The following is a 15,785-nucleotide window of genomic DNA, read 5'->3' on the forward strand; positions in this document are numbered from 1 at the left end:
TATAGGATAGAATTTCTCTCTCTTTCTCTGGGCAAATATAGTTTGTTGTTGACAATTCAGCAAGTGATAGAAAGAGATGACTGTTTTTTTTGGGGTTTTTTTTTGCACTTACAATGGAATGTTGCATGGTATTATCAAATGCTACGAATAGTAAAAAAAAAACAGACATGAATTTAGGAACTGGATAATATGGACATTACTGCATAGCTTCAATAAAGTTCAAATGCAGATTTATTGAATATTCGTGTATGTCTATCACAAGGTCAGTGCTGTGCCACCTCTCCATGTAATTTTTTTTATTTGATTTTCTAAATATATATTTTAAAATAGAATTTGCCCCAGGCAAGAAGCTATTTTTATATAATGGTGCACAGCGTCCATTGCTCTTTGATAAATTGTTCTCAGTGCAACCATATCAGTCTTATGCTAATAATGTACCTTCTTCCTTATCTATAGAGTTTCTTTGACATCTTCTTCTAACTCTTGTGGTTGAGCTGATATACTTAATCACAGGACTCAGTGAACAGGCTCCTTCTACTTCAGCATTTGTCCTTTTCACCAGTGTTGTTTGCTCCTTATTTAATATCTGTTGTTTGATTTGTGTTGTGATACTCTGAACTTTAATAGATTCCCATCTTTGCCTACATCTGCTGAGCTCTTTTTATAGACCTTGTTCCAAACAGTACAGTGATTGTGAATAACCATAGGAAGAAATTATAGGCTTGTTTGTCTCTCTCTCCCTTTCTCTGGGTAAAAGACTTCAACATGTGATCCAAACAGATTGTTTGTAGGTTTACTTTACTTTCTGACTTTCTGTATAACTCATCATAGGAACATCATATTAACCCATAAACATATTTTAGCATTTTAAACTGTTTGTAACCATTTCATATATATATATATATATATAAGCAACGCTACTGTAATTAAGTAAGATGTGTGCTTATCCTCTGGTGCCATTAAGAGTGGCTCTACTTGTTCTAAAAGTAGATATTACCCAAAGGCCATGCAGATATATTTTTCTCTCTCCAGAGACCGAAACCAACCAGATTTCTTCAGCAATTATCAACATTTCCCCCTTTTTCCATTGCTCCTTTTTTCTCTCTTTTGCATTGTGAGATTTGGGGTTGGAGTAGGTGTAACGGGGGAGGGGATTGTTCTAGCTTTCTCTCTTTTTTTCTCCCCATGCATACCATTATCAAAATCCTTTCATTTTCAAAATCCTTTAATATTTCAGTTTGGAGTGAGCTAGTACTGGGTCTGAGCTAAAAGCCCCATTCTTACTCGCGCTCAGGATCTCACTCTTATCAACACATAACAGTAAACATGTAAACAAATAAGCGAGCATCGAGAACAGATTTGCTTTTTGGCGTCTGCGTCCATTCAGCTAAACTCATGTGTGAATCCCGAGCAGCAGCAGCGACTCTCAGGGGAGTAGGAGTTAGTCAGTTTGCTCAAGTACCCTTGCAAATCTCGTTTGGTGCTATTTTGAAGGGGAAAAAAAGCAAACTTCATTTGTTGCATCTGTTGTGTTGTCTGGATAAAGACTGGGGCAAACAAAACAAAACAGTGTGCAGTGACACTAGTGCTCTGAGGAAGCCCTATCAAGAATGCATGAAAATGTAAACACATATGTGTGAAGTTTTTTCTCTGTAACTCTGTAAAACCAAGTATATAAAACCAAGTAAATAAGTATTTAATGAAGGTAGTTTTCAGCATGAAAACATTTTTTTTAATGATAAAAAATGGTTTGGGATTTAGCATTCTTTGCATGAGTGGTGGTGTAATGTGGGGGTGCTCTGTGAGAAAGACCCAAACACAATGCAAATGCAATAGATTGGAATGCCTCACCGATCATAGCAGAATCAGAATTTCCAGCAAGGAAAATCTGTTCATGGCGAATTAAGTGGCGAAGGAAGAAAATGGTAATGAAAAAGAGAGAGGGGTAGGCACAGATGACAAACGCTGCTCCCTGGGCTGCACGCTACATGTTTAAGAACTTTAGCTAAAGCTATGCAGAATAGAATGTGGAAAATTGAATTTACTAAACAATTAAGCATTGAATTAATCCGTCCTGCACGGGAGAGGACTGAGGGAAAAAGGGAGAGAGAAAGCGAGAGAAGAATGTAGGGGGAGGGGAAGGAAGAGAAAAAGACTGAAGAAATTCCAGCCAACTCATTAGAAGGACAGTGAACTATATCAAATGTGTTGTTGTGTGCAGTGGGAGTGTATCCGCTGCATCCAGGTCTCCTATAATCGGCCATCTACACACACACACACACACACACACCAGCTCGTCTCTCTGTGATGTTTTAATAGACTCCACCCTTTACCTCCAGCTCCTGTGTGTTCGTTCTGGTTGGCTAGTTGGAAGGATGGAGTGCTACTGTGCATTTGGCTGGTCTGTGATCCGGCCATTTTCTATTAATTAGCTGTCAGATCTGCAGTAGCCAGGAGTGGCCGGCTGGTTATAAATAGGCGTGTACCCCGGAGATGTCACTTACTCTCAGCTACGACCCTCCCCCGTTCCCATGGGCCTCTGCAGCAAACCTCCCACAAGCCTGCTCTTTTGTTCAATTACAGTTAATGCCATAGTTTGCCATTTTTATCTTAATTATATTTTAATTTGGAATTTGTTATACGTAAAACATGTTAGGGCAGTGGAGTTTGTGAGCCTGGTGTTCTCCATTGACAGGGTGCTGCACAATTCTTTTCCATAAATATACAAGTTCCATCCAATTTTACTCTCCCTCTTGTTCCCTTTCTATTTTGAATAACTGGAGTTGAAGCTGATTTAACAGATTTCTCTCTGAGCATATGTTCTAAATTACCTCTTACAGCATACACTTGGTATGCTGCTGAATACATTTTTTTTTTAAACTTTGATCGTAATAGCATTTGCTTTTCACGCTAATACATTGTAAGCGACGTTTTTTTTTTTTTTAGATGGAGGAGAAGTATTTTTACAGGAAGTATTGCAGGAAGTCAGATCATTGGAGAAAATGTGAAATGAGCTAGAGCTAGTCTTGTTGATTGTTCAGCAGTTCTGTTGCTGTGTTATATATAACAGTATATCATATAGAGCTTTGTTATGTTCAGAGGAAGATGAGCTGTCTTGCTCTGTCCTAGGTTTTATTCTTGCACAGACTTTTTGCTGAGACACCCACTGATAAGAGGCAACATCTGTTGTGTGTTGTATGGAGTGAGCAGACCCTGCATGGGGCTGAGGGCTCCCAGGCTGTAGTTCTCCATTGTTCAGGCCTTTTCTCTTTATCCTCATGTCTTTTCCATTTGCCACATGCGTCCGCCCAACAGCTGACACTCCTAAGCCATTATATACCTAAGCGGAATTGTCAATAAGATTTCTCTGTCTTCTTTTTTTTTTTTTTGCTACTCTACAAGGAGAGTCGGGCTCTTATTTGATTTTCTAAGAAGCTTGTACAGAGACACACACTTACACGCCTTCTGCTTGAGATATAAGTGAAGAGGCAGAGCAGCCCTGTCTCCCACTGCTGTGCTCTTAGCCTTTATGTGTGGAGGTACAAGCTTTAGGCCAATGATTCTCATAGGTCTAGCCACATCACGACTTCAGAACTATGGATCTCCTAGCTCTGGTAACATCAGACCATTATTTGTCTGGTTCATACTATCTGCATGGTCTTGTTAAAAATTGTTCAAAACGAATGGCTATTCGCTTTAATATAGGCTTAGTGTTTTGCTGTTTTGTGAATTGAGTGTAAACTGTTTAGGGCCAAATAGTGTGTTGCATGTCAGGCTTATGGTTGCAGAGAGTGAGCATCACAGTGAAGAGTGCATGGCATGGGAAGAATTTGCTCCCTTGAAAAACAGCTATATGAGGAATATCTGATAGCATTGGCTGTTTTTGTGATGTGGGAGTGTAGTGAGCTGTTATCTTTGCACTGTGTCCCTGTGGCCTGATGCCTGACTGTGTGTTCTTTTTGCCTTTCTCTCGGTGCAGACCTCATGGAACAGAGACCATGATGACACAGCTTCAACACGCTCCGGGGGCACGCCAGGACCCTCCAGTGGTGGACACACATCACACAGCGGCGACAACAGCAGTGAACAAGGTAAGCTCTCCCAAAATCCATCATGCCTGTATTTATGCTTGTATGTATGAACATACAGTACTGTGCAAAAGTCTTAGGCATCCTATTTTTTTAGTACAAACTTTGTTATAGATTTTTATTTTATGACTTCTACATTATTGATTCAGTACAAAAACATTTTAGATTTCCGAACATTAGTTTTCCAGCACAAAATTAATGTTACAGAAAAATTTTTGTATGTCAGTAAAGAAAGCAGCATATTACATATAGAGACACTTTTCAGACAAAAAACATAATGAAGGCTGCATGAAGGGTTTTCCTGCAAAAATAAGAAGCAAGTGCAACAGTCTCCTGAAGAACTGAGGCTGGTTCTGCAAGATGCTCAGTAAAACTTTCCTTGTAAAACTGCACAAATTGTACGTGAGACTAGTATTTTTTTTTTGTGAAGTGAAGGCTCGTCAAATATTGATTTTGTTTAATTTATTACTGTTTACTGTTCTTTATAGTATTTTTTTAATGTAGAAATATTTAATTTCATTATTTTTGAAGGCATCTTTGCTCTACAGCATTTTTTTGCATGTGCCTAAGACTTTTGCACAGTACTGTATGTACACACATACTTATTTATGTATGTCTTTTCTGTAGTCATCTTACTGGCATTAGACCAGATCATGAGCTTATCAGTGGGAGCTGAGAAGAGTTAAGAGAGTTGAAGCCAAAGCACATGGTACAGTGTTCTTTTTGCAGGACACAATGTTTAAGCCCATCAGCTGGTTGTGATAAGTGTGTGCACACTAATGAGGCTTCCTTTGGCTGGACACAGCATTTGTGGAGCCGCTGGCGATGACAATCCAGGGGAAGAGCGTCTCAATTTTATTTGCTATTTTATTCCATCCAGGGGCTATGGAATGTCCCTGTCTGAGCAGCTCCGGTAAATCCTGCAAATCTTTCTCCTACAGTGACACACCAGTGGAAATCTGAAGCTGAACATTAAGTTTCCCTTTTGTGAGTCTATATAATACATCTAAGTCTGTAATAAGCAATGAGCACCCTGTTGTCCTGAGAGGGGGATCAGAGTGAGGAGCAGACAGGCTGGTTACAAATAAACAGTAGGCAAAAAGCAACTTCATTTATAATTGAAGCCGATGTGAGGATGGCGATCCAAGGGCCTGGGAAGGCAGCAAGCATAAAAGAGCCGTGTTACATTCCAGATGACTGAGAGGTGATTCCAATGTCCTGGGCTTTTCTTTTTCTCTTTTCCCCCCTGTCTCCTGGATAGAGAAGGACAGCGATAAGCCGAGGCGGTCAGATGACTGATGACTAATGGTCCAGACGGGCTGCCCTACTCTGATTGGACTGCTTAATGAGCACATATTGTGAGGGTTTGGAGCTACCACTTGCTGCTGACCTTTGCTCTTTATTGACCAAACCGGCACTTCATTTTTCACATACGTCCAATTATAAGCAGGTTTTTAATGTCGCCCACCCCTCCAGTCCCCCCTGCCTAGCTTCATTTTGTGGCTGCGTGTTTGTTATTATCTTTCTAATGTTGAAAAACATGTCCATACCTCAGTTCCAAGCTGTTGTATGTGTGAGTGTTTGTGTGACATAAAAGAGGGTGTCTAACCACCACAATAATACATGTACCACTACATAAGTTGCTTAAAGCACTGTATGTGATGTGGGAGGGCATTATGCTAATGTGGGTTAATTACTGAATGTGGAAACTAGCAGTATTAACCATATTAGCATGTTTTGTAAGGAGTCACTTCATAATCCCAATAAGCGCATTATTATCCTTTTGGCTGAGACACTCATGACCACTTTCCCCTGTCCCAAGTGGCTTCCTCCCCCTCGCTCGCTCTCTCTCTCTCTCTCTCTCTCTCTCTCTCTCATAGATTGTTTTCTTACTGACCTTTTCCATCTTTCCATGCTCTACCACTTCCTTTCACTGCACACATGTTGACGGGTTCCTCTCCTCTCGTCTTTCTGCTGGCACTGAAACCTAATAAATATCTGTTTGAAAGCCAATACACATGCTCTCCTGTCAGGTACATATTTAGCATTAGCAAAGACCTTATTCAAAAACATAGAATAATCATGAAATAACCAAGAGAATGTTGATTCATGATAGCCAGTGTTGTGACTTTAAACATGTTCTAAGACCTGATGGTAGATATGATAATATATTTAACCATGTTGTGTTTTGCAACATGTACCTTGTGCATATGAAAGAGAGAGCTGGATTTTCTGCTTGCATGTCTTCCCTAGTGAGGGTTTCAACTCCTTAAAGAAGTCCAGCTGAGAACCAGTCCAGCCCTTCTTTAATTAGAGCAAGTCTATTAGCGAGGTTGGCTCAGTGTCACACATACATACCGGCCTTTGTTTGACTGTTACCCTCTCAGAGGACATGTTGTGGTATTGTATGTGAGATCACACTTATTTTAGTGAATGTGTTTAGCTTAAGAGGGCAAAACAAGTCATTATTATGAGCCTCTTCAGTTCCCTACCATAGAGCAGCAAGGGTTCTAGGCAAGTGCACATTAAAAAGAACACCCTTGGGCCATACAGAGGAGAGGAGGGATGAGAATTTTTAACCCTACCACAAATGGGCAGGTCATAAAGAGCGAACACAGAAAGCATGTTGAGAGTTTTGAGAAGCTTAGGGTTTCATTCGTGTGTACAAAGAGTCCACTGCCAATGTGATGACTAGTTTGATACGTGTCAGCAATTACCAGGACCCATTTGCAGAAGAACCCCCCTTCAAAAAGTGTGCCAAATCAAATAGTTCCTGGGAGGCTCTTGTTATTGTCTGCATGAATTTACATGTATATGGGCTGAGGATAGAAAAAAGGCCTGCATAGTCTGTTCTCAACAAACCACCAAGTTCATAAACGCACAGACACACAAAAAAAATACACTACCAGGATTATCGACAAATGCAGCTAGTGCAAACAAATTAACATACTGTCCATTTTTCTAAGGAGACGCAAAAAATTGCTTCTTATCCAGTGCTGAGTTGCATTAAAAGTCTCCCTGTTCCAGAAAGGAAAATGTTACATTTTATTTAAGCATGATAAAGGTGTTTTGAGCAGAATAAAGATCCTGATCATTATTTTGCCACATAGATCTGAGTGAATGAGTGCTGTTCTCAACATCATATCGACTCATTTTGCCACAGGCCTCTATGAAGGTCAGCTTGAGCAAGAGTCCCCATTGGCTCATTGGCCCCAAGTTACCGCCTCTGTGCAGGGATTGGTCAGATTTCAGAGCAGGTCAGCAGACGGTGCCTGAGATTTCATGTCAGTCAGCAGCAGTGTGCTTTTAGTTTTGCCCACACAGCCCTTGCCGCTCACGCTCGTCAAACTCACTTGTTAATTGAAACAATTGTCCAACAGACTGGAAGAGCTCGCTTCCTTCGTTGTCTCTCACTCTTTCCCCCTTCTCTCTGAAGGCGCGTGTGCTAGCTTTCTTTAATCACTAAATATGTAGCACTACTGTGTAATGCTGTGCACACTTTCTTTTTGAATGTACACAGTGGTTTGGGCTTTTAGCTCAGTTTCTGAGCTATTAAAAATTTGCATTTTTGTCTCAGTCTTTGTCTCTCTCTCTCTCTCTCTCTCTCCCCACTGTGTTTCTCACTTTAACTGAGCCTCAAGTGTGCATGCATACTGTTTCAAAGTGCTGCTCCAAAAGCTTGCCGTTGTCATTGAGATGAAGGTGGCTATGCTCTCTGTTGTGCATGTAGATGTGCACTATGCTGGGAGTAGAGGTTGGATGTAATCTGGTTAAATTAGAGACCTAATGGCTGATAAAAGTTGTGTGACTTTTAAAATTGAAGAGATCTGAAGGCAGGCACCAGGTGAGGAAAGTAAGTGGATATCAAACACACACACACACACAATCGCAGAACAGAAAAGCTGGGAGAGAAAGATCAGGGAAGAGTGTGTTGAGGCAGCGATGGTTAAGGCTTTATTGTTTGAATTGTTTGGCTTTATTGTTTGTGGGAATAAACGCATAAACAGGAATGACATAAATAGGAACATCAAAGAGCAGTGTGTGTTTCTCCCAGCATGTAGAGGGGAGCTCATTCTCCTCTAGGCTACAGGTCTTCTGATGATTTTATGAATCTTCCCTGCAAAAGGGCTAAATGTAACTTCAATAGCTCAGTGATGGATGATGCAAGGTGATATCAGGCACCAACAGAGAAGTTACTGTTTATTTAGTGGTTTTCATAGCGATGCCTTGAACCAAGACTCCTCCAGCATGCTTGTTTGGTTACCTGGAGAGGAAATGCCACATCCACTATCAACCTCATAATCGCATGTTAAACCATCAACCCTGGCAAATTGCAGTAGCAATGCATAAACTGCCAAGCTCTGCTGAGAGTTACTGCTGTTGATGGCTTTATGGCCATGTCACTGATAAGGCCAGTAGCAGCATCAGCGTTCTCATGCTAGAAAAGGGGAAACAGTGTGGGTTCCCACAGTGCTGCGCAGTATGACTTTGGGATTAGGCCTAGGTTCTCTGCTGTGTGGGAACAAAAAAAGAGAAAGGGAAAAAGCGCAAAGAAGACAAGCAAACAAACCCCTCCTTCTTTTACTCTCTATAAATCAAACCTCTCTCATGCTTTTTTGCTCTGTTTAACTGGCAATTATAGGGCTGCTTAAGCACCTTGTCTCACAGTAGATAATGATCATAAAGCTGCAATGATACACTGTCAGTGTGGCGTTTGCTCTGGGATTCAGCAGTCACTGGGGCACTTCCTTCTGCTCTGTTTGGCCTGAGTTTGACATGTGAACCCTGGCCATGGAGCTTAGAGAGCTCCCTTCATTCTCTTTCCTCTGCTACTCTAACTTTGCTTCCCACAGGTCACAGATTTTGGGTATTTTTTTCTTTTGGCGTGCTGATGCTGCATCTCTATTTGAGAGCCTTTGCTCCCCTTAATGTATTAAGGATATTTTGGCTATAAGAAAAAAAAAATTCTGCATGGAAGAAATTTGCTATGGGATATTCAGCTCGAGAGGGGAAATAGCAAATGCTATATATAGTCTACACTCTGTAACTATGGTGTGTTAATGATGTAGACACTTTGCTCATCTCTCTCAGGGTTTAAAGAAGTCCTTTTCTAAGCAATTTTTCATTGGCCAAGACCAAATTGCTGGTGTTTGTAAAACACTGTGTAGGCAGTGGGCCCACTTGATCAACTGGTGGTCATTTAGGCCTCAGAAACAAGTTCTTGATAGAAATATCTATAAGCAAAATGAATATTACATGAATCACGTCAAAATATTTTCAGGACCGTTTCAACACAGTTTATCTGGTTTAAGTTTAAGTCCCTAAAACTTTGTATGTAGGAGTTTTGATGACGAATAAGGCATTATTTCTGGACCTAGTGGACATTAGATACACACTGCCCAGCTCTCCAGGAAAAACACAGATAACACCCAAGAGATAAACTATCAGTATTACACTGGTGGATGGAGAGAACAGTTACAGAGGAAAAGAGAAAGGGAAGAAAAGACAGCAGGCTAAGAGAGAACCTACAGTCGACAAACAAGCATTAACACTGTTCTTTAGGAAGGCATTTTAATTTGACAATGTGGCATATAGTTTATTTTAAGTCTTTCGTAAAGAGATTAGCAAAGACTTTGTCTGTCAAAGAGAGATGCCTCTCCACTAATCTGGTCCTTTTTAAAACATTGCATATACACCGACCTGCATGCGTGGATGAGCATTTGAGAAGATGTTTCCAAATAAAACAAATTAAAAATGTATTAGTCTCTCAGCAGACATGCAGGGAAAAAAGACATTAACCTAACAGGATAATCCTGCCATGATCAGTGCATGAACAGTATCTCACTCTCTCACAGTATCTTTCTCTCTTTCCTTCTCTCTCTCTTTCTGAGGCAGAGGTCATCTCGCTTTTTATATTAGCAGTATCACAGTGGTTGAAATCCAGCTGAAAGCCACAAACAGCACTGTGCTAATTTTAGCTTCCAAAGAGGATGAGGATGAATGGCCTGCTGCTAGTTTGCCATATGCTGCCCTGCCGATAGTGCTGCGTGAGGAATATTTTCCTGTAGATAGTGGCTGAGGCGTGAGTTGTGTGCAAGGTCCTGGGCCTGTTTGAAATGACATTAGCATTTTGTGACAGATAGCAGGAGGACTGTGATGTTTATAGTATGTCCAAATTACTCCACATCAGTTTCGTTATTCTTTATTTATTTTCTCCATTGTGAATTGTATTGTTCTGTGGCTTAATTTTGGTTATTCTCCTTTCTATTTAACCCCAATACATGTAGCAAATAAATTCATCTAGCATAGCAAATAGGTGCAGATTTTGCTCTGCTTATTTAGAAAGACAATAACCCAGAAATCCCTTTTCAAATGATTTTGAGAATCAAACCTCACATTAAAAGTATTCAATGTGTGTACATACCGCTGAAAGCCATTTGCGATAATGGAATTATTTGCTGTGTGTTGTTGGGGCATGGAGGCAGAAGATGGTGGCCTGAGCAGAAGAAAAGCTGAAGGCTGGCAGAATAGGGCTTTCTTTGAGGAGTAGGGCTGCGTTAACAATTGGGCAAAAGCTTGACCTGGGACTGACCCTTCCTTAATAATTGCCCCCTCCAGAGCTGAGGGCCGGCCTTTTGACATGGATACCTGTTGAAGGATTTAGTGGGAAGAGAGAAAAAGGGCTCTTCAGGGCTTTTTCTAAAGATTTAGGGAATGAATGAAAAATAATAAACAAACAAAAAAGTGTGTGGTTGTGGGTGTGTGATTGGAGGGGGTGTGTTTACTTTAATGCATGTTTGAGAAAGAGAGAGTCAGAGCTTTTAGTTGGCTGTGTTTACGAAACACACACTCTGAATAGTAACCTGATCGCTGGCTGGTGCTCGGAGTGTGAATGAGTCAAAGAAAGGCAGGAGTGGGACAGATTCCCAAGTCGATAACCTAAATGTAAAGGTTGTGACCAATAGAGGCACACTGGCCCCTGGAGCTCTCTTTGCTCTTTGTGCCGTGTGTGTGTGTGTGTGTGTGTTGCACGTGGGATGTGTGAGGAGGTATGTGCTGTAATGGTATCGCTAATGTCCAGCCGTCCTGTGCTGCTGTAATCAGGAAGTAGACTCTCAGGCCGGCTCTTTCTTTTCCAGCACAGAGCTTTATCTCCTCAGCTCACCCCCAGCTGATAGGACTACAATTCCCCCACATCCCCTCTACACCACTTCCTGTAACCTCAGAAACCATGCTGAGACCCTATGGGTAGGATTGGGGGGCTTTTTACTGAAGTTAATATGGCTTTCACAGGGCTAACAAACAGGCTCTTTGACATGCAGTTTAGCAAGGCAGAGAATACACTCAGTGATGTTACTTGTTAAAAATCTTTTAATGTCATCTAATTTTTCTCTCTGTCCTTGTTTTTCCCCTCAGTTTATCCATGCTCCCTACTTACTTATAAACAGCAGCTAATCATATGTAATTTTGCCTTCTACTGGCCCCTCCATGTTAACTCCATTGGATAATTTCAGTGATAGCCGAGGGGCTATTATTGGCAGTGAAATGTTCCCTTATTATCAACTGTACTCCGCAAAGGGGGAAATCCCTGCCTATTAAAGCACTTATCTTTGCCTGCATTATTTAGATAGCCACCAGGTGGAAAATTATCTGCTAGAAGCCAATAATAAAGGCTTCTTAACTCCACCACAGGGCATTCAGTTCTGTGCAGTGACTTGCCACAGCATGCCCAAAAAGCATTGTGTACTAGTGGTTGCAGTCAAAAGCCTTTATTCATATGATAGTCCTTGGTCTGGTTCTGATATTGCAGAATTACAGGACTGCACTGAAGACTAAAAGATTAGCTGCAGACATTTCATTTATCATTCACTGAACTAGAGAAAGGCTTTCTTGGTTTTATTGTACCATGTGTGTATTTCTGAACATGCAACACTTGATAATGTGTTTCAGAACTTGCTTTCAGGAGATTAGCTTGATTTGGGCCAGATTGTTACAGTATTGTTGTTGTGCGAGGAAGCAGTTAAGGGCTTTTTTTGTTGTGAGCCATGTTCTCTTAAAGCACTCTGTTCCTGGTCAGTTGGCCTGGATTGTTATCGAACAAAGCTGGCCTGAAGAAGGTGTCAAAAGCTGTCTGAGACAGAAGGCGAGAAAAAAGAATGTATAAGGTGTGTGTGAGTGTATGAGAGTCTCAGTGGAATCGAAGGACTCTGAATGTGTTCCTATTTGAACCTCCGTGCCCTGCCTTTTCTCCTGTCTTATATCTTCAGATAAAAAAAAATTACAAAGGAGGAAAAATCAATAGTTGCACAGTAAAAGTGCTTGACATGAAAGGGTAAACTCACTGGCCTGCACTGCCATTCGACAGTTTCTTCCCCCTCAACACAAGGACTGGAGGAGGAAAGAAAGGAAAGAGAGGAGGACCAGGAGGTGGGCAAGAGAAGCAGGAAGAGAAAGGGTGAGAGAGGATAAAGTGAGAGAGGGAGAAAGAGGGTGGCTTACTGAGTTAATACTGTGTTTTCTGCCCTTGGGCCCTGGTGCGTTTTTCCAACGTGTCGAGGGCTTCAGTGGAAGTGACCCTTACACAGACACAGTCGAGAGAGAGCCGTAACATTTGCAATGACATTTTTGCCATTACCTATGGGTATGTCAAGCGCCTGATCCCAGAGACCTGGGAAAATGCATGAAGGGCTCACAGCAAGGCCTTGGCATGGGCACCAGCGTGTAATGAGAGATGGAACAATGCTAAATATGGAATACATTAAACACACATTACAGCCTGGGTTCCAGCACTGTAAAGGTGGGCAAAGAGACACGAGCGATGATAAAAGGGTTTGTAATTACATTTGTTTTCATGTATCAAATTATGGTTTTACCAAGCCGGCGTCTGTCAGCATTATTCAAGGCTCTTCGGTTCTTTAAACTGTCATCATTTACCTCGTTATTTGAAATGAATCACCTTTAATTGCAGATCCTAATCACGAAGCTCTGCAGATTAGTGTTTACACTGCCATTCTTTCCTTGTCATTATAAAAGGAAAAAAGAAAAAGATGTATGTTTACCTATTTTCAGCAACTGTATGTTTTGCACGCATACACAAATATACACACACCCAGACAGGGCAATATCACAGCACGCATTCTCAAGTGTTCTTGATTAAACACAATATTATAAGCTCAAATTACATATATAGTCATTCATATGTTAATTCTTTAATGTATAAACATTGAAACATTAGCACTGCTATTTATCAAAAGTATTTACTTTAGCCTCTTTTTTTCCAGTATGCGCATGACATAACAGGTAGTGAGCAATAAACTGTGGCTCTGGAGAGTGTCCTGTAGCTCTAATGAAATGATCTAAGAGTTAACTGTAGTACTTTAGCACATTATCAGGCATGATTACTGTTTATAAAAATACTTGAAAATCATTGTTTCTAAATTACAAAGAGGTATAAACAAAGTTATAAATAATGAATATAATATAATAATCATGAATCATTTTATCTATCTTAATCTTGGCTGTTCATTTTGTGTTAGGAACGAGGAGTAAATAATAGGTTAAGGGAGAGGAGTCAATAAATGATGGTGAGATAGGAAGTTTGGTGAAGAGGAATAGAGGAATTGGTAGCTGGCTGCTGAAAAATGCATGCTGAGGCCCTGAGAGTGCAGCAGCCACTTTGAGACTCTGAGCGTCTCTTGTTGAGAATTCTGCACGAGGAATTCCTGCATGTTCTGAATATTTTAGGCGGGAGGTGCTTGTGACCCATGCAAAAGGCCCCGACCCCCCTCCTCCCCCCCCCCCCCCCCCCCCCCCCAAAAAAAAAAACTATCTGCCCCCCCACTGCCTAGCCCATTCTGACCATATGAATGGGCCGAATAAAATAAATGCTGCTTTGTCTTCTCTGACACCACCCCTACCCTTCTGTCTGTCTGTCTCTCTGTCTCTCTCTCTCTCTTTGTGGGCATGTGTATGTGAGTTTGAGAGAAAGGCAGGGGTGTGTGAATGTGTCTGAAAGGATGTGGAAAGTGACCCATAGGATTGAGTTTTGCAGCTCTGGGGAATCCTGAGTCACATTACTGTGTGTGTGTGTGTGTGTGTGTGTGGCACATGTCACTCCTGTTGCTTCATGGGCCAGAGGTGATCCAGGAATCATCCTTTGGACTAAATGTAGGGTAATGTAAGAAGTAAAAACTCAAAATCTTTCTCCATGACTTGGCGCAGCAGACCATGGAATATAAAATTTTGTTAAAACACTTCTTTAAGAGATTGAACAGGGCAAACAGCTGTGCTCTGTACTTTGACACATTGACTTATAACCCTTGGCTTGAAAAGAGCTTGCAAATCTCGATCATTTTTTCCTCAATGAAACACTCCTTTGTGAAAAAGCATGCATGTGCATTGCATCCGCTTAAGTGGATGTCTTATATGATGTTAATGTGCTTGACAGTCTGGAGACGCCACACTGCTAATTTGTAAATCATGAGAAAAATGTCTGACACCTTAGGGTTGTGTGCGAGCCAACAAAGGAACAGGTAGTGCCAATTAAAGTGTCCTTTTGAGTAATCAGATCATAACAGATTACCCTAGATTCCTCTGATAATGTCAGGAAATGCCTTGAGTGGGTAAGAGGGTAGCAGTGAGAGAGAGAGAGAAAGAGAGAGTGGGGGGGTCATCAACACTGAGAGAGAGAAAGAGGTTGAGGGAGAGAGGAAAGAGGCGAGCAAAAACAGGGAGTAAGCCATCCAGGAGAGCTGGCTGACAAAAGCATGGAGAGGGGGAAGTGTTAACCTGATTTGTGTGGCAGGCAAGCAGGCAGGGAGAGCGATGTCAGTCGTGTGAGTGTGTATGTGTGTGAGAGAGCAAATCATAAAAAATTCTCTCCCTGGTTTGCCGTGGGGCATCCTCCTCAGCCTCTGGCCTGCTCCAGTCACCGGCCTGCTCCCTAATTGCCACACAGACTCCAGCTCACATGGGCAGATGAGATGACATTTTTCCCCTCACTGTCAGTGGCAGGCCGGCCTGCACACTGCCCCCACACACCCCTCCGCTAGCTGCTAAGACGCTGTCATAACCCATTAGCAGTTGGCCAAAGTTAGCCCATGGCATTTCCTCACAGCATCAGCGAAAAGGCGAATAAATCTGCCACTGGGGCCTGCTGCTGGTCTAATGAGGCTGTGAGCTTGTTTATGGACCGGCATCATTTTTATGATTATTTCCACCTTTTCGGACTTGCCACCACTCGCACGCCTTTCTTTGGCCGGGGAGGAAGAAGCTTAGGCTCAGTGCAGCCAATGATGACATTTTGTGAAAATGTGGCTTACAGCCACCGCCATATGGCTGGCTTCTGTTGATGTTGAAGAGAAAGGATTCAAAATTAGCCCCAGACCTCGCCAAGGTGCATCAGTATCAAATTGCAGTGAAAATGGAAATGCCAATAAAATCGACAGCTTCAGCTACTTTCTTTTCCTCCTTTCTGCCTCGAAGGCACTGGTCCTTGGAGGTCAGGGTTAAGTAAAAATACTGGGGGGAAAGAGGTTAAACAATTCATAATACTGGGAATAGGAGGAGAAAGAGCAGCTCAAGAGAGCAGACACAACAGAGTTACTTCAGAGATCACACAATCTGTTTCCCTCTCACGCCATCCCCCCTTCTTCTTTCTCTTTTTTTCTCTTTACTATTACTTTCATTCCCGCCCCC

The 15,785-nt window shown here is 41.7% G+C and overlaps 1 protein-coding gene across 2 annotated transcripts in view; it reads left to right on the top strand.

The window, feature by feature from the left end:
- meis1b (Meis homeobox 1 b) overlaps positions 1-15,785 on the top strand; it is a 56,156-nt gene that overhangs the window by 8,062 nt on the left and 32,309 nt on the right. For both annotated transcript variants that reach the window (XM_026935614.3, XM_026935610.3), the window contains exon 7: positions 3,980-4,091. In XM_026935614.3, coding sequence (XP_026791415.1) covers positions 3,980-4,091 — 112 coding nt within the window. The remainder of the gene's footprint in view (positions 1-3,979; positions 4,092-15,785) is intronic.

The sequence above is a fragment of the Pangasianodon hypophthalmus genome, chromosome 3 (genome assembly GCF_027358585.1).
Source record: "Pangasianodon hypophthalmus isolate fPanHyp1 chromosome 3, fPanHyp1.pri, whole genome shotgun sequence".
Lineage (NCBI taxonomy): Eukaryota > Metazoa > Chordata > Actinopteri > Siluriformes > Pangasiidae > Pangasianodon > Pangasianodon hypophthalmus.